At 36.2% G+C, this 27,409-nt stretch overlaps 1 protein-coding gene across 3 annotated transcripts in view; it reads left to right on the top strand.

Moving 5' to 3' along the window:
- Positions 1-27,409, top strand: part of LOC132909026 (CCR4-NOT transcription complex subunit 6-like) — a 464,578-nt gene that overhangs the window by 69,456 nt on the left and 367,713 nt on the right. The window contains exon 4 of one of the 3 annotated variants that reach the window (XM_060963617.1): positions 10,609-10,805. The exons of the other annotated variants lie outside the window; for them this stretch is intronic. Within the exon in view, the coding sequence (XP_060819600.1) occupies positions 10,609-10,691 (83 nt within the window). The 3' untranslated portion in view covers positions 10,692-10,805. Of the gene's footprint in view, positions 1-10,608; positions 10,806-27,409 lie in introns of those variants that run through there. 3 annotated transcript variants of the gene reach the window in all.

Here is a 27,409-nt window from a genome sequence, read left to right as displayed (position 1 = left end):
CACCCTTGTTCCTCTACTTTATTTTACGTTTAATTCGCCAGTTTTCCGCCTTTCCAAACGTAAACAATATTTTTTTCAACCGTAATTGCGCTTTTTTTCATGCAATATTTTATTCCGTTGTTGTATTGATTATTGTCTTGGTATCAACATCAAACTAACATACATAAATGATAATGCTGTCGCAATGCAGTTACATTCACGTGAAATTAATGCTGGCAGAGTGGCACGGTTCGAAGGTTCATTTATTGTTTGTTGCTTACAGGAATAATCCATTAAAATATACAAATTTAATATACATATTTACAAATAAAAATTAGCGTTACAACTGAAAAAAACTGCATTAGGGTGCTGTATAATGACTTCTTGATAGCAGAAGAAGTCTTCTATTCGGAGAATATATCAATTGCGGAAAGTACGTTATTAATATTAATGGGCATGCGGTTTATGCCGGTGCGGTAAGCAAATTCAGTGTTGCGCGGTTGAGCGTAGAAAATTTTATGTTGCCGCAGATTTGTCGTGGGAACATTAATTCCCTAAGTCTCTGTAATATCAGCAGTTTATGAGATCGTTAAACACTTTACGTACAAATAAGATGTCACGAAGCTTTTGCCTTTCGATGTTGCGAGGCCAAGATCAGACAGAATTAGTTGATAGTCTTAACTAATGATAGGGATCATCGCGATGTCTCGCAGCTAGATGTAAGAATCTATGTTGCACTCTTTCGAGCGTAATAACATGGGTGTTGAAACAAGGAGTGCAGACTATCGACCCATACTGCGATATTAGCCTCCGTTAAGGCACAGTAGAGCAGTATTACAGTAATTGTGCTGTGAAAAAATTTAGCAACTCTATAAATACGAGGCTGAATGATCTACAGTAGCGGAAAATAACGCGCTTGTACTGCTCAGGTAAAGTTAAATTTGAGAAGAAAATAGTGCCTAGATCCCTTATTGAGTTAGCAGAGCTTTGAACTAGATCGTCTAGAGGGTAACCACAAACAGTGCTGCCATATCCTCTGACTAAATCTTACGATACAACGTTTATCTGTATCGAGGGATGATCTTTGAGTTGTACATTAATTTTCCAGACTGTGTAGATTTCGCTGGATTGGTAGAGCGTAGGATGGACAATACGAAAGATCTTAAACTAAATCGATGAATTAGAAAGTAATGGAAAACGATGCTGCATATCCTCCGACTAAATCTCGTGATTTACAGCATTTATCTGTGTCGAGGGATAATCTATTGTACACTAGTGTTTCAGTGTATGTAGTTATAGGATGGATTGTCGATACTATGAAAGATCTTTGAGTTACCAGCATGAAGGAGGTACTTGCAAGAGAGGAGGGCTCAGACGTATCATTCATGAATAAATTAAATAGAAACGGCACTAGATGGGATTCTGATTAAACAACGGAGAAACGAAAGTGAGTAAAAGTTTCAATTTAACGGTGTATTTATGAGCCGGTATGTAGATCGACGTGGTACGTCCCATCGATGTCTTTCCATAACATTAAATAAATGTTAAGGAGTGATAAAGCACTGCGCCAGCGAACACAAAGCACGCAAGGGAAGAACTCTCAGTCCATAAAGTGCAAGCCCGATATGGAAAGGCAGCACGATGCGTTAAACTGTCTGCGAGTTTTCGATTTACGACGTGACGGGATCGAAGTTTATACAAGTACTGGCTTTAAGAGACCATCGCTTTTCCGCGGCCGGCTCTTTTTATTCGATCCCCTCTACGTTAGATCTTATTTGCATAAGTGGGTAGAATAATGCCGATAAACGGTTGGTACAGGGCCCCTATGTGTGGCTCTGACTATATAGGTTGAGGGTTAGCGAAGCCAGTGTTCTCAGTGTTTTTAAAAACACGAACAGCAAAGCTCGCGTACAGGAAAACAGAATGGAAAACACGGAAGGTATATTGTTTCAATGAAAACGGTCTGCTGGTAGACGTTTTATGGGAGTAGTGGGATCCTTTGTTAGAGAATCGCATCGTTAATTTATTCCTCGTGGTCGCAGCTTTTAGAGAAATTTCTAATGCTACGAATGAATCGGTGGAAACCGCATTGTCAGGACTATCGAGTAAATTGCTACGGACGCAACTGTCAATTACATCGAAGGCTTTTTGGCGACGCTGGTTATCTCTCCTTCCCCACGAAACCTGTTATTTGCGAACATTTTATAGCGTCGAAGAATTCGACGATGGACGTAAGTTAAGACGAACGGTTTCCAGAAAGAAGGAACGTTTCCCTTAGGTAAAATAGTACGTTGATAGCGTATAAATCTTCGTTTAATCGGGTATAATCAAAGCGTTTTAACTTTAACCCACGAAGCAACGTTTTATTTTCTATTGTTTTCGATCAATTTGCGTGATCGAATTCTGTTTTTAATATTGCGAATATGAAAGGGAATTTCGAAGATTCGCTTAGTATCTTTTTCACTTTTATCTCTTCCACTTAAATTCTACAATTTTGTGAAATTTAAACATACTGAAGTATTCGTAACGTAATGATAAATATAGAGATACTACGGGAATATATTCATTTTTATATGCTTATGGACATAACTGAAGAATTGGGAACCAGATAGAAATTCGTTTCATCCGCCAAATACAGTGAAATCCGCTTTGGAATTTGCAATTTTTGATAAGAATAACTGGCTGATAGTCTACTGAACTGAATTTATTACAAACGATTATGCCAAACCATTGTTATCATTTATATTTACCAAACGAAACGAGTTGATTTTTGTTGAGGTAATTACTTCAAGAAAAACTCTACATCTTTACTTTGATCTAAACAAAGATTCAGTCAGATATCTGGGCATGATTCCTAACAGAAAAATGACATGGAAACGACATATCATAGATAAATCCAAGCAACTTAAATTAAAATTAAAAAACTTCCACTGGCTCATTGGCAGACGTTCCAACTTAAGCGTGCAGAGTAAAATAGTGCTATATAAAGCTGTTTGGACCTATGGGATCCAACTATGGGGAACACCGAGTAATTCCAACATAGAAATTCTTCGACGATGGTGACGCTCTTCTTGTTCGAGTTAATTAAATATACGATATTATATATAGGATATACGACATAAAAATATCAAAAACACATTATACCATACTTTTTATTAATTTATATTCTGCATAATATATTACATTATCCTATATCGTATGGTATTCGTTAAAACATTCCAAACACATTTGGGGTGACTTTGGGCACTTTGAAAAATAGTTAGACTCCGTCATCGCTACTCTCCTCACTTTCAAATATATTTTCACGCTGTTTACTGAACATTTTGAGGAGGAAAAAATCACCGATGTACGTCTCACAAGTATGCTTCTCGACTAAATGAAAGATCTGAGATATCTGCCATGAGATCCCTCGGAATACTCTGGCTGGATGGCTTATCGCTTTCTCCATTTCAGAAATGAATAATCTTTTCTTTATAATGAATCGAAGGCGATAAACGATGAATTCCTGCTTGTCGCTCTATTTACGTTCTGCGTACCGGCGGTCAGATTTGGGCCCCGCAGGAAACTTACCCGAATCACGCTGGGCGACGAACATGTTAATAGATGCACCTTGGTATGTTACCAATGAAAAAATAATAATAGCAATAAAAAAGAAATATCCAAATTCGGTAATAGATATAACATAAGAATTAACAACCACCAAAACCCACTAATTACTCAATTACTTGACAGGACGGATCAGATCCGCAGGTTAAAAAGACATTACCCTCTAGACTTAAACATTAGATTCAGCTAGAACCAAATATACGATGATCATTTATTATTCACGTTATAATACCACGCCAGAATATTTTACTTATAATTCTTAATGAGAATTGATTGTAAACTACTTCCAAATAAAAAAAATCTTTACTTTTGTATATCCGCGACCTGGAATCGCTGTTACGAAGAGAATAGAATTCAGTAAACAAAAGAATTCTAAGGAGAGGTCTATATTATTGTGCCCTCGAATATAATTTTGTTTTGGGTTACAAGGTCTAGAAACAAAAGAACTATAAGTAGATTTCTATTGCTGTTTCTTGTAGCCTTCAGCTAGAGCTACAAGATTAATTTTTTGGTAATATCCTTTGCTATAAATATATGAACATGCTCCTATCATGGTCTTCTTCTATTGCATTGTAACACTGTAAGAGTGAGGATCTGGATCAGCACACACTATACCTGAATTTATACTTATATAATTATACTCATACTTATTTCAATATATTTTTCTATTACAAATTCATCCACTCGTTTTTCTATCAATCAACCTCAACAATTTTGTCAACAATTTTGTAATTAAATCTACAGTGAAATCATAAGCATAATGTATATTATGCATAGAAAGATAAGATTGTAAAACTATTTGAATGATTCTTTGCGTTGTGATTCTGTACTCTACGTGTAAGACCGATTCACTAATTTGCTATGCATACGGTATTACGTTTGCACTAATTAATTACGATTAATTCGTCAATAATACAAACAATATTCATTATCAGTTTCGTTCCTCTATTTTACCTGACATTTTATCTGCCAGTATATTTACAGCAAATTGTACACTTGCCAAAACGTTACACATTTGTGCTACATTTTTCATAAACATTTATATACATTAATATATATATGCTATAAATTATTTTTGAAAACAACATAAAATTTATTTGAAAAACTTATCCAGTATTTTCTGTCGTTTGAAATTATTAGTTTCCGAATGTGATCCTCATAGTCGTAATGCTTTTCGTTTCGATCGAATTCTTATTTCTTATCGTTTGTTCCCAAGTGTAATTATCACGACTGATTACGATAACAATAGCCCATTGATAACATTATCTACGATTGTAATAACCATATACCATGTATATATATACTATAAAGTGTGCTCCGTATCTCTATTAAATATTTTTGCTCGTTATATGGATTCTGTCGATGTGTATGGCCTTAAATTTCCCCCAAATACGCCAGCATTCGCAATCTCGTGATAAACTCTCACTCGGATCTTAATGGCTCAAACATATTTCTACGCGAAACAAACACTTTTACGAGAAACCTTGCTCGAAACTGTTTTCTTCGAGTAACCAATTTTCCGAGACTGTCTGCGTTGCGATAAGCGAAGAATAAATTTATCGTCAGCCATGAGTACTCTGTATAAAACAGAGAGAGAGAGAGAAAATACAGCCGAATAAGCACTTTCACCGTGTAGCAATAGGTCGGCCGCTTAATTAGCAAATTCTTACGGTTAAAGATTATTTTGTGCGCTAGGACCGTAGCGTGAGATGAAAGAGTGACACGGAAGCCTGTCATTCACGCCAACACCTCCCTGTAATACAACGTAATACAGTAACTTGCGTCAACTGGAGGCGCCAGACCTGTATCCAACAAGTTAAGCACGGCGACGCCGCACCGTCAGGTATTTCACTTCGTAGTCACTGTGCCGAGTATAGTTTTCTCATCCTCATTATGTATTCTCCTGATGGCCGTTTAAACCCCCGCATTTCATGGCTGCGAGGGAAAACTTTGTGCGCCCGAGCCACCGGAAAGTTCAATGAAATTAACTCTGCTTTGCATACACTTAATAGCCCGTATCGCGCTACCGCGATCTACCAACGCACCGTAAGGTCCCGAGCGCACTCTCAACTTCACCCCTTCGACCCTACCCCTCTGTCTCTTCCTCTCTTTTCTTCTCTCTCTTCGCTATCTTTCTCGCTTCGGTTTCTCCGCTACGATTTTCCGCGCGAACGGTTCTCGCCGAGAACAACGAATTTCCTTCCTGATGGCACGTGTGAGCGTTGTCGAGACCAGATCTATCGTCTCTACTTCATCCTGCGCCTGCCTTGACAACTTGATTAAGCTCCTCTTCCTTCCCAACTTCCTATCGTTTTAATTGATTCGTTTTACTCCCGTAGCCTGCACGAAACGTCGAATTCTTCGATTACCGCCACTTTATAAACGCCGTTAGGAATTTCCACAGTGGCTAAACCTGAAATTGCTATCCTATGTATTAGGTTGTCCGAAAGGTGTCTTTCTTCTATAGACACGTGTCTTACAACGATCTGTCGAACGTTGTGATCTTCATTTCGATAGAACAAAATGGATCATACGCAATTTGATAAAATAATATAAAACGGAAAAAAATGTTGTGCATCCATTATTTCCTTATAAAACGAAAGAAACTTTTCGGACCACCTAATATACGATTATATTCTTTATTTCCGTTTATCTCGCGGCTTTGCTTCTAGTTACACACTTTGTGCTAAACGGAAGCTTCGACAGAAGCAAAACACGTAGAATATAGTTTAATTTAGTTTAATTCTCTGCTCGTTACAAGCAGAAAATATCAGACTCACCTATTAATTCATTTCAACACTTGATAAATACGGAATATAGGAAGGCAATCGTAATTTGAGCTCAGCTTAAGTTGCAAGTTCGTACTTTAGTTAGCCCTCGTACTTTAGTGAGTACATTTCGCATCGTAAATTGTGCTACAATGGGCTCAAAATAAGAGAATCGAAAATGATGAGAGGAAGAGCTAACAAATTGTCGAATACTCGTGAACCTGACTGGTGAATGACGTTACGATTTCACTATGAATAAAATGAAATTCTTCGCACACGCAAGTTATTACTGTACCCTGCGAATGAAACATATTTAGTATGTGTATTTGTTTATGTATAATGAATCTCTTCACTCCAAAAAGATCGTGGATGAGCAGTTGATGAATGTTTTAAATGTACATATTTGTTATATCAAGGATTTAAATTTTTAGTTGACGGCAAAAAATTGTTTGAACAAGTCTGTGATAAATAGAAGATTAAAAAGCGCTGCTGTGGACGATTTTGCACGGAATATAACGTGTCAAGGCTCATTCTCTATTAATATTACGTACTTAGCTGTTAATTCGTTTTTAAAGTTTAGGGATGAACAGAATGAAAATGCCTAACAAATGATCTATTTTAATTTTCAATTTAATTTATTACTTTAGCTGAGATATTGTCCGTGGCCGTATTACTGCCCAACATTTTAAAAATGTTTACCATCAAGTGTTAAAATGAATTAATAGGTAAGTTTGATATTTTAGAAGGTAAAAAAGAAGTTACTGTTTGTAACGAGCAGAAAATTCAACTAAATAAATTAAAGAACTGCTGGAACCAGGTTTCCCTTCTAGTTTTCTTTCAAAATCTTCTGTTTAAGTTTATTTATTCTGGAAAAGTTGTAGCTCAACGATGCAAGAAAATAATGCGCGATTCGTACTTCGACTTGCAACGTAACTTGTATAACGTTTAGTTTTACAAGTTATCTCGATAAATAAATAAATGTATGGAATTTTTAATGTATCCTTCCTGAAGACGAAGCTTTCAACGTAATCACGTTTTTGATTTTCATGTTACTATGAGCCATGGAGTCTCTTTTATCCCACTCGTAGCACAAGTTACGGTTCGCCGTAGCGAAGTGTATGCAAAGAAAGTTTTCGAAATTTGCATCTGCGCGAAGTTTGAAAAAAGGAAAAAGTTTAAAAAAAGTTTGTAATTACAACCACTTAGAAACGCATTGCTTGTTCGCTTCTTTCGCGTATCCGTTACACAAATTTATGGTACTTCCCTTGAGAGCGAACTCTTATATAACAAGTTTCGACTATTATACAACGTTGCGAGACTATTAGTCTGCAAACATGTATGGTGGAAATTGCCGTAGGTGCGATTAATAACCCATAAGAGGCGAATAAAACAGAACTACATTTACCAACCGGTTTTCCATTCTTTTCTTCCTCGATATATTTCCTATTCGTGGCTTTGAGATTTACGTAACCGACGACGAATTCGCTTCTGTAAAGTTTGAACTTTCTACGGGAACGTGTGCACGAACCTCGAATAATTTCCACGTAATTATACCACGAAACGTAACAATGGCGACTTAAAAAATTTAATCGCCTGTCCTAATTATTTACTATTCCCAGCATAAAATCCGCGTTTTCACAATATTTAACACTAGAACTACCGATAGCTAACACGAAGCTATTTCTACCAAAACCAGTGAAAATTATTGGTATTTAAAAAATACGTAATGATAGAATATTTTTATATTTATTGATTTATTACTTTCTTACGGAAGCAATTCCATGTTACGTAGTACATTTTTGGTATTATTAATCCATCTAGGATAATGATCCCTAAACGAGGGTTGGCACATTTATAAAATTGTACAACCAGTCGTTTTAACTGATGTGGTATTCCTAGTGTTAGCATCTAGAGATCTAGCGATCGATCCGGAATTTTCCTGATAACTGATATCGTCGTATAGAATGATACGCGGTAAAAATTTTAAAAACGTGTGGCAAGTTGTACAAAACGAGGAAACTGGTTAATTGGAGTTCGATAAACAAATTGCAGGACCCTTTTACACCTTGACAAGTACCCGTCATTTTGGCTGGTATTGGTATAAGTAACCTTGATACAAAATTATATTCAGTTTTTTTTTTATTTGCGTTTATTTTACAATCAATTCTCGTTAGAGAATTTTAAGTAAATTTGTCTGACGTGGTACTATGACATGATTAATAGTTGTTTATAGTATGTTTGATTCTACTTGAATCTAGTGCTTAGGTCTAAGGTGTAATGTCTTTTTAGCCTGCGGAACTGTTCCGACGTGTCGAGTAGTTGAGTAATTAGAGAGTTTTGGTGATTGTTAACTCTTGTGCTGTGTTCATTGCTGAATTTGGATAATTCTTCTTTGACTATGGATATCTTGAGGTCGTGATGTATCGTTTCGTCGGTGACGTACCAAGGTGCATCTGTTAGGGATCTTAAGGTTTTCGATTGGAATCTTTTTTTTTATTTGCGTTTATTTTACAATCAATTCTCGTTAGAGAATTTTAAATAAATTTGTCTGACGTGGTACTATGACATGATTAATAGTTGTTTATAGTATGTTTGATTCTACTTGAATCTAGTGCTTAGGTCTAAGGTGTAATGTCTTTTTAGCCTGCGGAACTGTTCCGACGTGTCGAGTAGTTGAGTAATTAGAGAGTTTTGGTGGTTGTTAACTCTTGTGCTGTGTCTATTGCTGAATTTGGAAATTTTCAGTTTGAATACATGAAGAAGAAAATAAAATTCATTATACTATTCTTTTAGTGTTCGTCGCGAAAGTCATTACATCATTGCGGAAGAAATATAACACGAAGTAGGAATTTGAAAATAAAATTGTAAAACCAGACAATTTGACTGGTGTGGTAGTTCTAGAGTTAACACGTTCGCTGCGTATTCGTGTCGACATATACATTTGAATCATGTTTAGTATTAGGTCGTCCGAAAAGTTTCTTTCGCTTTATAAGGAAATAATGGACGCACATGTTTCGCTTTTTTATTATTTTATCGAACTACGTATTACAGATTAGGTTTCATGTTTGTATAAAGATGCGTCGTTGCAAAACATGTGTCTGTAGAAGAAAGACACTTTTCGGATATCCGCTAATTCATTTTCAATTCATTTCAATTCATTTCAATTTTCACGCTAATTCATAGCAAACGCATACAGTATATCCGTTTGAAACGTACACTCGTGACTATTTCTGTATCACAAATACAAAGGAATGTTCCATCTGAAATTTGTTGGACTTCACGGGGGGAACTTAATAAGATACTTTGATTATTCTACATTCGAACGTAAAGAGATTTCAATGCCAGTGTGACGTTAAATATTAAACTGCACATTTTTTGTATACGCCATTCGATGCATTTTTTAATTCCTGAAAAAAAATATATTAAGCTACTTGGGTCAAAAAATGCTTATTTCAACTTTAATCTTTGTAAAACTTATCGTATGAAAGACAAGGAAAATATAGACACGTGTGAAAACACTGTCGTCGACAGATTTTCACTTGACTCGATCGAACTCGATTCGCTTATTGCGAAGCTGGATTCGGACTAGCGATCATCTCAGATCACATCAAGTCAGCCACCGGTCCAGAGATTTTCATTTGACTCGACTGATCCGCTTACCGTGAATGCTCACATTGCACCTGCCTGACTTGACGCGATGATCGTTAGTATTAATCGTCTCTGAATGCTCTCGTTCGATTATATAATCGCCAATGTGAATCCAGCCTGAATGCTCTCATTGGACCACGTATAAGCAATTTTCACCTATGCCTGACTTGACGCGATCATTGCTGGTGCTAATCGTTGCCGAATGCTCTCATTGGATTACGTTTAAGCAATTTTCACCGGTGTCTGACTAAACGTAATCTGATTGTACTGTGATCGCCAGTGTGAATCGTGGCTGAATGCTCTCACTAGACCAGGTGTAAGTGATTTTCACCTGTGCCTGACTTAACGTGACGATCGCTGGTGTTAATCGTCGCTGAATGCTCTCAATCGATTACGTGCAAGCAATTTTCACCGGTGCCTGACTGGTCGTGATCTGACCGTACCGTGATCGCTAACGCGAGTCGTCTCTCAATGTTCTCGTTGAATTACGTGTAAGCGATTTTCGCCGGTGCCTGACTTGACGTGATCGCTATTGTGAATCGCCCGTTACTCGCGAGATACATAATTTCAACGCGCTCGATCTAACTTCCTCTTTTTCTTGTTGCAGGTAAGTCACTAGTGCTTAGCTTCGAGAAACGCTACCACGCTCGTTTCTTCTGGTTCGAGGATTCCGTAATCACGAGCAGATGAGCGTGCAATAGCTACCGAGCAGTTTAACGACCCCGCGTGCTCGTGTCTCGGTGTTAATGGGTCTGTATCCTTAGAGCCTGTCATTTCTTGCCTTGGAGGACTCGTCGCCCAGGTGTGTACCCTATTTCGATCGATAACCGCACAGTGCGTTTCTTAAACTTTATCTACTCGCTAGGCCATTTTGCCGGAGACAATTGTACGTGACTCTAGTTATGTACATAAACAGGTACATGAAATAAAAATACAAAGAAAACCTGAACCAGTGATAAGCGAAAGAAGTTGAATTTGAACAATTCTTTGTTATATTTACAATTTTATTATTAATTACCAGTTTAAAGTCTTTTATTAATTCTATTAATTCTAATTAAGTCTATTATTAATTACCAGTCAAAGTCAAAGGGCGTACCGATGAGATAGACGTGTTCGTTTATTTTATTGTTATCCATTATAGCGTTTATGTTTGCATTAAGAATTAAATCTTGTCTAAGTATTTGACGTAACAGTACATCTCCAACGTTTTTCAAAGTTACTCAATATTTTGATTTTACAATCGTCAATGGTGAGAACGTTGATTTACAATAGATACGTGGTATGAGATGCCATAACGTGTTGAAAGACTATTTTAGAAATTATTGCTAGAAATTGTGTGCTGATTGCAAGAAAAAAGTCGTGTAAACGATTCTTTAAAAAGCTGGTGTTTCATACGTATGTCGATTAACAACTCGGTGAATTCTTTACGATGCTTTAATGATAGACGATTAACATTTTTTATTTCGCTGGTGTGTGGCGATTGCGAAAATTTTCACGACCCCATAACTCCGTTACGCGACCCCGTATGTGTAGTAGCCTATATGTAAGAACAGTACGAGGTTCGCTATATGTATATTGCATGTGTTCCATTGACTCTGTTCTTCTTTTTTTCTTTCTTATATATTTGACGTAGTTCTATGTTACATTAGATTAAATGAAAAATGTTAACAATTTCACGAGATAAATATCAGATTAGATTAAACGAAAAATGTTAACAACTTCAAAATATAGGCACTGGGTTAGATTAAATGAAGAGTTTTAATCATTTTTAAGAGATAGATATTGGATTAGATTAAGTGCAATATTTGAGCAATTTCAAAAGATAAATAGCTTCTGCACGCTTACGCACTTACGCTATAGAAACTTTCATTGAGGTTTCTATTAATAAAAGAAAAGTAGATATTAGGTCAAATTTAGCGACAAATTTTAACCAACAGAACTTGAAGAAGCTCGATACATTTCAGCATAAATTTGCAATCCGTATCACTTCGACGTATTTTAGGATTATCGTCGATTTGGTACAACTTTCTTCCCATTAATATTCTTAGCGAAATGTGACGATGTGTTCCATTGACTTTATTTAGTCGCGTCTGTTACACATTGGCTTGCTCTTTCAGCAAGTAGACACGCGTAAGGTTTGACCTGTATATTTTTTTCAATACTTTGTTAAAACACTAGAACTACTGACTGGTGAAAACGACTAATTCCTAATTTTTTATTGGAATTTCATACATTCACGCTGCATTTTTACGCGTTTAAATGTTTTCGTAAAATTTACGAATAAGGAACTTGCATCTCTTATTTCATCGTAAACATTGCCCTATCTCTTCAAACTTTAAATTCCTTGATACAAGTTTTGCATTTGTGCGATCGGTAATTTTAGCGATAAATAAACATCATTGGTGACGATATTTGCGTCGATCTCTGCTGCGAGTATGGGATAATAACGAAGTAATTTTCCATAGCCAACTGTTTATTAATTAATTAACGATAGTTTAGGCACGTTATCCGCGTCGCTATTTGAAAGGAGAACGAATTGCATTAATGGACAGTCATGAACGTTCTGATTCACATTCGGTTACTGGGACTGGTTATTTCGTTAACTCGAACGCGCCAACATCCTCGTTTATACATGCTATGACTTCGTGCAACGGAATAAATCATTCTCGTAATCGAATACACGTTCGCAAACCATTTAACGTCGAATCGGTGTATGTATTTGGTAAAAAAAAAAAAAAAAAACTAATCTAAATTCTGTTCTTTTTTTCCTACACTGAGCCACTCTACTGGTCCCTCGATCGAGTCACAGGGAGAAATAAAATGTTTGTTGTTCAACAAATAATCTGTCCAGCGTTATGTCATCGACCAATTGATTAAGCCGTTAGTTTGAGATTGACTTTTGCATATCCGGCGAAAGGCAACTGTGTTTGATGCAGCCTTTTGTTTTTCTGCTTTTATAATTGCGATATAATATATAATTAGTATTTATGAAATAAAACTCACGACGAGTTTGCAGATGTTTGGAGGAAAAGCAGAAGAGTGTACGAAATAGAAAGAGATGTCATCTTGTCTTTTTATTCTGTAAATAATAATTATTTGTCTTCCTTTTGCAAACGAAACAAGCGCAAGAGTAACTCGAGATAGTTGTTGCACTTTTCTTCGTTATACGTAGACAACGAAGCAAAGGATAGGGTGTAGAATAATAAAGGTGAATCAAACATTCTTTACTTTTCTTTATCTACTTTTGCTTTATTTACGTTGAATTTTCCAAGACAGATCCCTAAATATTAAATTACTTCTTGCGTGTTATTTCATGATACGAAAGATACGATTTATGCAACTGGCTTGCCAAATCATAACCATCGACTTTCAAATGCGTATTTTTTCTAAAGAAAACTTTGTCGAAGAAGAATAATTCCCATAACCTTTCTTACAATATTCTGCTATTCGTATTATCAAAGTGACTTTAAAATACGAAACGAGTTTCATAAAAATAGGGATTCAATTTTTGGAATAAAAAGTCTGAGAGCTCAATTACCTGTAGTATATAATCGCTAAGAGGTATGAAAGATTAATTAATCGCCCTAGATTCTAAAGTCAATATTTTTCATGTAAAACGTAATTTGTGCCACCTTTTATGGATACTTAATCAGTTTGATTTAGTCGGCCATAAAAAGTATTGTAATTGATTTACAACAATGAGATATCAGAATATATGGAACAGCGTAGAAATATTTTAAACTGTACATACATTGATTCATAATTTATTCATGCGAATACGAAAGGAAGACATATAACTCTCGTTGAAAGAGGAAATAAATTATTTCTAGGATATTTTGTTGATAGTGACGACGCTAAGAGATTGTTGAAAAAAATTAATGAGAAAGTGGATTTTATGCTAATTAAACATTCTTTATTCCTCCCGTAGTAAATGCCATAAGTCCCTCAAGCTTTGAACTCTTATTTTAATTTCAAAAACATTAATTTTACATTCATTGTAATTTAATAAATACTTTCGTATTACTTTTCATATTCGTTTAAAATTATATCGCACTCGGTGATATCTACTTGCCGTATTTTTAATTATTTATGAAAGTTCTTGCTTCGAGCAACGATTATTCAGTATCGAAAGGAAACATACAATTATTGTAATTATCATATAATTACTACATCTTTATCTGCGCAAGATTGTAAATAATAGAGATTCGCTGTAATAATAAGTAACGGTAGATTAAATTCGAACAATTCCTACAGTGTCAAATGCCTTCCACTTAAGTTATTAAGTCATTTAGATACAGTGAATTAAGTTCTTTACCTAAAAGCTCCAGTTAAAGGTTAATAGCTCGTTCCTTCCATACTTTTTCACCGATGTTTGTTTACGTTATTTTCATACTCAATTTGGGTCCTTCATAATCTTCGTTCCTCTTGTTTCATACATAAATTCACAACAAAATATCGATTGTATATCAAAGATTCTAATCAAAGTGTATACAATGTTACGCAAGGTGAACATATTTTGATATTTTTATATTTATCGCACGTAGGAAAATAATCTCTGCGTTATCCAATTAAGAATCTCTTTCTCGCTAAATTAGCGTTCTCTAACACTTGTGCGATGTAACGCGCATAAAATCTAAACCTGAAAAAGATCGTTCTCTTGATTTGGCAACTAAGTGATTAAGGATTTTGTCATTAGGTGGTAATGTGGTAGTTGCCAACTCCATATAAATAGTTTCTTGGAACACTAGCTTTTTCGCTGATACGAATAGAGAAATAAAGAAGTCTGTATAAAGCGTTGCAAGCTATTTTCTTGGTAACAATCAAGTATAACGACAAAATTTGTTAAACTTGTGGTGAATTTTCAGTAGTTTTTCCATATTAAACTTATTACACTTAAAATATGCACTTGAAGACCTAACGAATGCATCAACGTGCGTCATTAGCGGAACACGTAGCTTGAATATCAAATCCCTCAAACGAGACGTGGGAAGGAATGTGTTAATGATTTCATTGGTGTCTGTTCTAGGACAAATCATCGCTGGTTCCCTCATACCACATTCTCTTTCGAATAAAATCTATAAAATAAAAATTAAGTTTTATGATAACACGTGTTAAATATTTTCGTCTATGGCGAATCACCATCTTAATATTTACATACACAATTTTATAAGCATACGTATGCGTTAAAATTAATTTGCTTCGATGACAAAATTTGAAACGCACTTTGGTAGATGTTGAAAACGAAATTGTTATTGTTACGCCCCGAGGCTCACTATAGGCCGTGTTCCTAACCGCCTCCCTTGGTACTACAGTGTCGCAGACGAATCGTCTTACATGACCGTCGAGATATACACAAAGTAGCGATAAACGCATAGTTGTCGTCAAGCAGCGAGTTCTAAAAAGCATCGATTTGCCTTCGGTTCGTTATTTTACCTACACGAAAAAGGTGGCATACGTGATCATGGGCGCGAACGGTGGCGAGACCAGAGCGTGCTGGAGGTCGTCTCCAAGAGAAGACAAAGGAAAATATCGAAGGGCAATCAGTATCATACGAGGAGTCAAACCGAATGCTTCGAGAGCTTCGGAGAGTTTAGTGAAACGAATACGTCGAGAAATACTGTCAAGTCGAGTCCAATTATAATAATAAACTAGTCGTATCATCGTTAAATCATTTGTAACGCGTTAATTATAATCTTAAATATTGTTCAAAATAGAAGCTTGTATCAACCCTGTTAATTCAGTGTTACAATCATTTGAACTAGCTCTGTTATCCTAATCGAAACAGGGGAACGACCGATTCGCGGCGTCGACTATCAAAATCGTAGCGGGAATTTACGCCTCTCGCTGACGCGTTTCCTCGCGATCGTGTCTCTGCGCGAACGGCCGTGACAGTTATTAATATTTATTCATTCTTCACTAAATATTGTTGCTAGCAATTATATAATGATAGATGCGCAAAAATGTAGAAAAGTTATGATTTCCCTAAAGGCATTGCTAAAATTTGATCAGCAAGTTATAGAGACTGATATTACGCTCTGGAAACTAGTACAACTAAAACTAGAAATGTAGTGCACGAATTTTGGAACTCGTTCACACAAGTTAAAATAACAAGTCAAACTGAAATATACGAATAAAAAATGCAGGTTAGCAGATAATGCGTGAAAAATAACGCGAAGTTTCGGCGAAATATACCATCAGTGTTTCTAATTCGAGAACCTTTTTTTTCACTTTCAAACACAAATTTTCTCGCTCTGCCTGCCTTCCAGAGGCAGATACCGCGATCCATCATAGACGACCCAGCCGAAAATGTACGAAATATACGATCAAAAATGCGGTAACGTTTACGCGCGATGATTAATTGGAAACTCCGAAATGAATAGGTTGCCAGTATATTTACATAAATATATACCAGGTATGTAAATATGAAACCGGAATTTTTATATAGAAATTTTTATATACATGTTTATTGTATGAAAATGATTAAAAATATTTTATTCGAAGTATTGCCCATTGCTAGCTGTACATTTTCAAGCTATACATTACAAAGCTTGATTCAAATCGATCATTTGTTGCCGGTAGCGCTCAGTAGTAACGGTTTCGCCAGGTTTTAACTGCTCATAATAGATCACACCCTTCTGATCCCTCCAAACACAGAGCATTGTCTTCCGTCCATAGCGATTTCGTCTTGTAGTCGATGTCGGTGGTTCGCCTGGAGCTATCCATGATCTTTTACGCTTAGGATTCTCAAAATATTTCCACTTTTCATCGCCAGTCACAATTCGGTGGAGAAATGACTTTCTTCTGTATCTGGCGAGTAGCATTTCGCAAGTGGTTTTTCGGTTTTCCTGCTGTCTTTCATTCGGTTCATGTGGAACCCATTTTCCCACCTTCTGGATCTTTCCCGTGGCTTTCAAACGTATGGAGACGGCTTCTCGTGTCACGTTTAATTGATCAGCGAGTTGTTGTTGCGTTTGAGCGTCATCCTCACCCAACGATGCTTGCAATTCACTGTCTTGAAACTTTTTCGGTGGTCTTCCACGTCCTTCGTTCCTCGCGTCAAAATTGCCACTTCTGAATTTTTTAAACCACTCAAAGCACTGTGATTTACCAAGAGCATGCTCACCGTAAGCTTCGACAAGCATTCAATGCGATTCCGCAGCAGTTTTCTTCAAATGGTAACAGAAAATCAATGCTGTCCGCAAATCGTAGTTTCCAGGCACAAAATTCGACATGTTCAACGCTATTACAATCTATGCTGTTGTATGAAACTTGTATTGTTGTAAGTCGAAAATGTTTGTGAGATGTCAACAAAGACTTTTGGCATCAATGACGCAGTTTAGTGTTAACTACATTATCAGCTAGGGCCATCTATAGGCAAATTCCGGTTTCATACTTACAGACCTGATATGCAATAAAGATTCACTTTGATATTACCACTGGTTTGTAAAGCTAACTAAAAACGTAAGCTTTGCGTCTACTTATGTAATATAGTTCAGCAGCTAAGCATGCAGACACAGATGCATCATCAGCTATTTTACCTACTTTTCGTTCACTCGGGAATACAGTACCAACTATACGCGATAATAAACATTTCCACGCTCGTTTCTCTCTCAGCATGATCATTTCGTTTTCGCGTATTATTCCTGCTGAGTATGCGCGTTTATTTATACGTGTATTATCTCCGGAATCTTTTTATGTGTCTATGAAATTTTTCGATCTGTATGTTTGTCGATTGTTCGAGAATAGGCCAATTCTAAAGTAAAACGTAGTTTACGAGCGAGAAAGCGATAATTATTCGGCCGAGTCGAGATATTGGACTTTCAAATAGAAATTAGACTTTCTTCGATATTTAGAGGCAAAGGGACCACGCTTTATTCCTATTGTATAAAATATTGCACATTACAAGGGGCTGCGTGTTATTTGTTAAATTGAGCAAACGTTTCTTACAAAGGCACGTCATTATACTTTTAGAAGAAAAGATCGTTACGCGAATCGAGCAACTCGTAACAAAAATAAATATTGTCAATATTTCCCACTCTTTGGGTAACAATGTATCATAATAGTCAGAGGCTGCACTCACAACGTGTCGTTGTCGATTGAAAATCATCCGGTTTTCTCAAAATCACAAAATCTTTATTTTGATCAAAACGATTCACAGGATGGTACTTTTCAAGTCGATGACTTTATACACTGTCGCTCAAGTGTATCGCCCCTTTGATAAGAAAGAAGCTTGAACTTTTAGTGGGCTAACAAAATTTAGAATTTCCTATCCTTGGAATTAATTACGGATCCTAAGGATCATATAACGTAATGAATACTTTGTTGTAAGAAGTCAACGTGCAGGAGAATTGCTTCGAATATCGCCACCCGTAATATTTTGAAAAGAAGCATTGGCAGAATTGGGGTTGTAGTTAAGCATGTATAAAGGAACGTATTTTATGTACATGGAATACAAATAACGTCTCTTTGTTTTTGAAATTCTGGTAGACGATATTAAGTGCACTTGCAATATTAAAAAAAAAATTAAAGATACAAAAGTATTTTTTAATTCCTTCACCCTCGTGGAAAACATAAATATGCGATGTTTTTCTTATAAAGCTTGCAATTATGTTTTTACTTATCGTATTACCATGTTCGTATCAGCAGGTGATTCTTCTCTTAACATTTATAAATTATATTATCGCATATATGTGTGCGCACGTATATTCGTAAGCTTTAACATAATTGGATAATAAATCGTTAACTGAAAATTGAATACCCGCGGGCTATGGTTCGTCAGGTTTGTGAAAGCGTCGAGCGTTAATTGGGTTGCATTTATTAGTCACCCTGATCGCGCTATCTCGCAATTGCGGGTTCGCAATCGATGTCAAACCTACAGGGCATGCCAATGTAATCAGCATAGCAAATTTTGTTTCTAAACTGTACGTCAAGATATCGGCGATTTTGCTTCGAATCAAAAACGACCAACTTGTTTCAAGAATGAAAACGTTCCACGTAACGTTATAAATTATGGATGGGATAATTGGAATTTTTCAAGAGTCTACATTTTTCTTACTCTTCTTGTGACTAGAATTTCTCGACGTTCAGGTAAATAAGAATCTGTGTAGATTTTATTCAATTAATCGTAAGCCAATTGAGCTTTACACTTATTAGATTCATTTTAATTGGTGTGATTTCACCGCTCGTTGCAATTATTTATATCGGGAAACACTGATTTGATATTCTGAAAGAAGATTGTTGTAATTAGAGTGCGGATATTTAGACGAATTCATATTTCTGTGTCAATTTAATTAAATAAAACTGAAATCTAGACAGAAATTTGCATATTCCATAAATTATCGCGTGCTCCGGGCATTCTGCTAATTTTTGCGTCTCCAAATTTCAAGTAAATGCACGAAAGTACATAATTCAGTTATGATCCTAGTTCCTGTCGAAATAGATGAAAATCTCCTCAAAAGAAAGAATTTAGTATTTCGACTGTCTTGTGTGCCTACGAATTCCTATTTAGCGAATCTAAAAATCTCAAATCCCACCGTCTTTGCTATAAATGTGCATACAGTGACTGTTAACACTTTGACTGGGCATATACGACCGGCCACGGTTTCTCCTGTGACGCCACGGTGGTCATTGGTGACGGAAGCTCTTGAACTTCTTACAGTTGTGAAAATTGTATGAAAATTGACAGTTGGAGCATTTTGAATATAACCGATAAACAGAAGATACTTTGAAATAAAAAGTTCCCCATTGAACGATTAAACATTTTTATTAGAACATCAATAAAAAAAATGAGAACAAATCTTGCATCTAACGGTGCACTGTGTTTGCATCCATATCTTTGAGGGGTAATCTACGAATATTATTATAAACACAGCTTAGAAAATAATCGCAAATGCTGCTATATAATCATATAATTGACATAATAGTTAGAAGTGTGAAATATAATAGTTAGAAGTGTGAAATAATAAAATAGAATATTGATATAATAGTTAGAAGTGTGAAATACCTTACTATTATATATAGAATGAGCAAATACCGTTTAACAATATCTTCTACACGTTTCAACAATGTATTCTGCACGTTTTGCTTGCGACGAAATAACGAATGCGAATGGTTTGTGGAAATAAACGAAGCCTTGTTATAATACGTCATTATCAACTGTTGTCAAGGCGCCACCGTGGTCATTGGTGATTGGAGCGCTTGAACTTCTTACAGTTGTGAAAATTGTATGAAAATTGACAGTTAGGGCATTTTGAATATAACCGATAAATAGAAGATACTTTGAAATAAAAAGTTCCCCATTGAACGATTTAACATTTTTATTAGAACATCAATAAAAAAAATGAGAACAAATCTTGCATTTAACGGTGCACTGTGTTTGCATCCATATCTTTGAGGAGTAATCTACGAATATTATTATAAACACAGCTTAGAAAATAATCGCAAATGCTGCTATATAATCATATAATTGACATAATAGTTAGAAGTGTGAAATAAAATATTATAATAGTTAGAAGTGTGAAATAAAATATTATAATAGTTAGAAGTGTGAAATAAAATATTATAATAGTTAGAAGTGTGAAATAATAAAATAGAATATTGATATAATAGTTAGAAGTGTGAAATACCTTACTATTATATATAGAATGAGCAAATACCGTTTACCAATATCTTCTACACGTTTCAACAATGTATTCTGCACGTTTTGCTTGCGACGAAATAACGAATGCGAATGGTTTGTGGAAATAAACGAAGCCTTGTTATAATACGTCATTATCAACTGTTATCAAGGCGCCACCGTGGTCATTGGTGATTGGAGCGCTTGAACTTCTTACAGTTGTGAAAATTGTATGAAAATTGACAGTTAGGGCATTTTGAATATAACCGATAAATAGAAGATACCTTAAAATAAAAAGTTCCCCATTGAACGATTAAACATTTTTATTAGAACATCAATAAAAAAAATGAGAACAAATCTTGCATCTAACGGTGCACTGTGTTTGCATCCATATCTTTGAGGGGTAATCTACGAATATTATTATAAACACAGCTTAGAAAATAATCGCAAATGCTGCTATATAATCATATAATTGACATAATAGTTAGAAGTGTGAAATAAAATATTATAATAGTTAGAAGTGTGAAATAAAATATTATAATAGTTAGAAGTGTGAAATATAATAGTTAGAAGTGTGAAATAATAAAATAGAATATTGATATAATAGTTAGAAGTGTGAAATACCTTACTATTATATATAGAATGAGCAAATACCGTTTACTAATATCTTCTACACGTTTCAACAATGTATTCTGCACGTTTTGCTTGCGACGAAATAACGAATGCGAATGGTTTGTGGAAATAGACGAAGCCTTGTTATAATACGTCGTTATCAACTGTTAGCAAGGCGCCACGGTGGTCACCCGTGACCACCAATAAGATAAACGCTCCATTGGGAAAGGATGTTGTCTCACATGATCGATTTATTATTATTTTGTCATTATATGCTTTGAATAATAAAAATACTGCCGTGACGTCCTGAGCGAAACATGTGATATCGGTGTGGCAGTCAAAGTGTTAAAAGGAAGCTTAAAACTGATACGCTATGAATATTAGTAACTTTCGTGCTACAAATCTTTCATCGTATTGCTTACAACAATGTGCAATAATATCTCTTGCGATGTAGATACGTACGTTATATTTATTCGTTGCTCTTATCGGATGTAACTACATTTTGCAAAATGATCTCGTCCCTTTATACGTCTGATTTTATAAACTTTCTTTCGTCCGTCGCTGTATACAAAATATTTCGTTGTAAATCTTCCTAACTGAAATATTTCTCTTTATTATCGTACACATCTCGACTAACATCTTTTTCTATTTTCCGCCAGACTTGCGCGTTATCCGTTTCCGCTTGTACACGCGTCTCAAGCGAACCACCGCCGGGAAATCAAATCCCCTGCTCCGTTCGTAATAATTCGTCGATATTGATTAACCCGTATGATTGTGATGTCTCTCAGTGGAACGAGACTTGCATTGAAGTGTCGGTGGATGTGTAGTCGGTACATACGCCGAGGTTCCATGGTGTATCGTAACGTAGCTCTGTTCGTAAACGACCATGTCCTCGTGCTTCTCTCCTTCTCTTCCATTCGATGGTTCGCCCGTGTATCGGAGGGTCTGATTCGATATCGTTCCATGTCGCAGCTCTATCCAGTGGGATATTGCATCTGCTAGTTTATGGCCGGCCAATTTTCCATTCACTTTTATCACTGTATCGAAGGTCTGTCGGTTACCTTACAACATGTGGTAAGTAATGAAAATGTTTGGAAATGCTCGAATTTATCTTATACCTAATCCTCTGTAGACAGGTCGGGTCGTTTACGCTGCAAACGATATTTCACTTGTGAACTTCTTATTGCAAGCTGAATTTCTCTTTCTCCTGACCAATGTTTTCAACGTTTCACTCGAAAACCAATCCTGCAGAGTTGGCGGCGAGGCTAATGTCGATTGATATAAAACGAACAAAACGGTAGTCGAAGACTGTTCTGGGTTGACGGAGCTACAGCGAGCGAAGACGAACGAGAAGCGAGCAACATAAGCGCTGCGTCTACAAAAAGACGTTTTTTAAATTGTAGCTTCAAGTATTTACGATCAATTCCTCTCAGCAATTATAAGTAAATTCGCCGTGGTTATTTCACATAGCGTGTAAGAAGTTGAATTTTATTGAATTTTGTTCGAAGAAATTCGTTTGCTACGTCTAGCGGATGGTGTCTTTTTAATCTGAACACGCGGTTTCTGGGGCACGTTAGCTCTGCGTCCAGTTAGTTTTTGCGTTCGGGAGCTGCTTAGCGTGACGTTTGCTGTATTTAGTTATCTCCTGTCTGATCGAGGCCACTGCAGGATCACCGTATATATCCTCGTTGTTTACGTACCATGGGGCGTTATGATTTGTAAGGTCTCCGATCGCAATCTTTGTAGCATTTCAATATTCAGAACTGTTTTCCTAAAGTCGTTGTATCCATAGTTGTATTCCACACATTGACTCGGGGATAATCTCATATACTAGCACTTCACGAAGAGATGACAAGACAAAGGAACGCGGGTCTCATTGCTCATTTGTCGTTTCTAATAAACTCGATACAGTCATGCAGATGAGCACGCATTTTGACCGGGAGCGTCGCGTTACGAACAAGATCATACAGCAACGTGTGACAAGGAGATCTCTTCTCGCTGTTCCACTTGCTATCTTCTGGTTCTCGTGGAGTACTGCAGTCCCAAATAAGCAGCACGTTATCTCAAGTCCCAATTAAGAAAACTAGGGTTCTTCTAACTACCGTTTTTTTTATCTTCTTGGTCCCAAATAAACGGCCACCTCGATTAACCGCTGACTCGAATAAACGGTATCCTCAAATGGACAGCTATCTTAACGTTGTATGTAGCAGCGTCCGTTAGAACAACTTTTCGTAAAGAAGAAAGTGAAGCGCCGAGGTGAGAGCCAGCGGCACATTTGCAGGAGGCGATTGGAGATTGCTCATCGGCTGATACAGTGATTTATCGAAGTTGCGATGTGAGAGCTTCGTGGAATGGACGGCGACTCTGTTGATCAAACGATTTCTCGAATTTACTCTGTAGGATATTCTTGGAGTTGCCTGATGACTGCTGCGCGTGCGATGACTCCACGCGTGCTGTTATCGAGAACAAAGGAACCCAAGAGAAATAAAGACGTACGTTTGGTAGAGCAGCAGCGCGGCACAAAGAGAAATCTTCCGCCGTTGGCTCATTGGCTTTTAATCCGTCAGCTCGTTCCGTGCAAACAGTTTATTCCGAGGAATTTTGAAACACACCGAGGCCTTGTACCTGTGTAATCTACCATCGGGATATGCAAGTTTACAATTTGATGTATCCGCCTCTGTTACATGGTCCGTTGTAAAATAATTCGGTTAGGAAGTCGGTATATGTTGGAAACTGACCACGATTAACAATATGGCTTGATTGTTAAGAAAAAGCAGGTTGGAAAAATAATTTCCAGCGTGAAAATATATACAGTAGAACCTCGGATAATACGAAAAGATCTGTGGATGTTCATAAATCGTGGAATAAAATCATAGAATAATTTTGATAATGTAATATTGCACATGTATTTAATTAATACAATATCAATTAATTATTCCATCGGTTGAAACCTTGATTAACCGCTTTCGCAGTACCTAACTATTTACACTCGCGTAGTCCTCGTGTTGAGGAGAAATGCGAGGTAGGATTAGGTTAGGGTTAAGGTTAGGTTTGAAGTCACAAGAAATGAAATTATGATAAACCCCAGAGCACCTCGGATAACACGGAACTTCGGTTAAATGGGACTCGCGTAACCGAGATTCCGCTTTACTTCTTTTTTATTGCAATTGGAAATTTTATTACACCCAGAATGGGTTAATCAAACCGTGTATAGAAGCGCAAGCAGTTTGAACAGGCGTATAATCGTGCGTGGACTGCTTATATCGTATTCTATATATTTTCTAAAAAAACTCCTTTATTCGTGCCTTACTTTTACCATTTGTTGGCTTTTTTGATATATATATGTCGGAGACGAAAGGACATCGGGGCCTTGTCTTTGGAATTTTTGGGAAAATTCCCAATACTTTAGTATGGACTTTTTATTATAGCTGTACTTGAATAATGAAACTTCGAAGTAGTTGTTTATGATTTAATCCGATTGTGACAATAGGCTTGGGCTTTCAGTTTCACTTGGACTTTTGACAAGAAAACGTATTTGCTATCTTGTTGACTGTGTATTATTGAACCTAACATTATTGTCATTAGAATCTCGAGCATCTAATTGTCACGATTAATTGTCAAATTTTGTAAATTTATTATTATGTTCATTTAGTGACTAAGTAATCATTGTTATTGCAATATAAGTCTTTAGTGAGAACTGATTATTGTGTAGCGAAATTGTTTATCGCTAGTGAACTTTATTCTGTAATAATCATATTTGTACCATTAACTATCATTTATATTGTATACTAAAAAAATGGCTAATCCAAATGAAGGTTCGTTAAACGCCCTTAACCCCAATGCTAACTCGACACATATATATTTTATTATCAGTCGTTCAAATCGTTCGTTTCACTTATTGCCAGTCTTTTTACACAATTGTTCGACTACGCCTGTTCGCATTCATCAGCGTTGCAAGAGAAACAGTTGGATAATTGGGTATAATCTACGTAATCTTCTCAATATTGGCATCATGCAGTCTTCCATCAAAGGATTTCGCTGAATCCTATTCGTTGATTCCATTGCAGTATCTCCGATCGATGGTTTTCAACATTTGTTCGATTGATGGGACATGTAGAGCATTCTTTATATCGTAGCTCCTCAATTCGTCACGTATGGTGCATCGAGTATCATTCTCGCAATTAACAATGTAGACTGTCCTACTTTGATATTCTCTTGATTACTTTTAATGACTGCGCCGACTACAGAATTAATAAATTCATAAATTCGTAGCAGCTTCATCATCGTTATTACATTGTCTTTTCGTTTCTCATTCTCAAAATATAAGAAAAACGTAGAAAGATGCATAACTTCGTTACTAGACTGTGGTTCTTTATGCAAATTCATATTTTCCTCTCATTTCCACATCTTCAAATTTCCCCTGAACGCGTAACAATTCACGGTCTACTTATTGCACAATCCAATACAGATTTCCGCGCTGTATTAAACAGACAAATTTGAAATGAATATGCCGGAATGCTGCAGCATTTATTTCCTGAAAATAATGTTTAGAATCCCATCGCGACCATATACATGACAGTATTACACTTTGACCAGTTTTACTGTACGTTCGTTCGTTAGTGGTTGGGCGTGAACTTGGAGTCTTCGCCAATCAGTCGGCTAATACCCCGGGGAAACGAAGTTTTCCCTCGAAAGAGGGTAGTTACAGTAATAGGAGAATCGTTGGAAAGAGAGGAACGCCCAAAAGGACAAAAATGGAACGGGGCTAGATTGGCGTCCATCGATTTTATGTCTCTCTGAAACGTGACGTTTGCAGTAAACTGCTTTGTAATACTTGATCAACTGACTAAAACGCAAAAGCACGAGTGTATGGTGCTCGATGCCTGTACGATTATGGAGATCTAAATGATTTGCAATTGAAAATAAATGGTTTGAAGGAGAAGGACTTCTTTACCTAAAGCATCGCCCTTACGATTTTCTTTTGCCATTTATTTATAGGTAACGTTTGAATAGAATACTAGCAAGATCAGAATGTTTCTTATGTTTGAAATATTTCAATAACCAACGTGTTTAGTCTTTCGAAATTTGGAAATTACTTTTTTTTTTTTTTTTTTATTTTGGTTATTTTACAATTTGTCCTTGTGGACATTTGGTAAAGTGTTATATCTTGTTGGTGAAGAAAAAAAAATAAAATAAAAAATAAATATAGTAAATTACTTTAAGTGTAAGATTTAAAAAAAGTGTGAGAATATTAATAGTTTGCTATTTGCGTTTACCTTATAACGTTATACGATTATTATACGTGCAATTTGTATAAACAACTTTCCTTGCCATTAATAGGTACGGAAAATGGTATACTTTTATTCTTCACGTTTTTATCTGTTTTCCATTTACCTTTAGCGAATTTTTTTCATTACAGTGTATTCTCTAACGTTTACGATAAAATGTAAATTTCGTGATTTTTACATATATATACATGTACAACGTTTATATGTTAGCAATTGAAAATGTTTAGATTTGATTAATAACAAAGGACAGCGAAAATTATCCAAAGAATTTCGCTACTATTTTATCGCTAGTTTGTTTCAGCCGATAGTGATACAAAACTGGCAGCGATCGTATTTATTTCAACTTGTCCTGCCAATGCTATGGTTTGATGGACACGGCTTTTTATTTTGCCGACAGAATAGACGCAACGGGCGAGTCAAATCACGAGCTTCATACGTTGTGCACTATTTCTTCCAATTAAAGCAATTGAAACATCGAACGTATTCGAAATATTTAGTAGATCGGAATTCGTTTCGCTATTCGGATTTTATTTGTACGGTGGAAGCGGCGAGCTTGAAAAACGTTGCGATGCGTCGACACGAATCTCGAAATTGTCGATTCGTAAGCAAACACAAACGATCTTACCGTGACGCGAATTCGTGTCCTCTTTGCCGTTCAAAAATGTTTTTCATTTTCATTGATCTTCTAACCTTTGATGTACACCTGCCGATTGGCCGACTTTCTCCCGATAGCACGTGTACTTTAATTCGGTCAGAGCTTTCTAACGCGATGAAAACCAAAATTCATTCAACCTAGTCGCTTATACGATGTTTTTCCCTCTCTCTGTCTCCATTTCTCTCCCTTCACGAGGTACAATATCGTTCATAAGTATTTCGACACTTTGATTTACCTG

This window comes from Bombus pascuorum, chromosome 7, assembly GCF_905332965.1.
Source record: "Bombus pascuorum chromosome 7, iyBomPasc1.1, whole genome shotgun sequence".
Taxonomy (NCBI): domain Eukaryota; kingdom Metazoa; phylum Arthropoda; class Insecta; order Hymenoptera; family Apidae; genus Bombus; species Bombus pascuorum.
The sequence above is the reverse complement of the archived record's forward strand: the minus strand, read 5'-3'. Positions and strand labels throughout refer to the sequence as shown.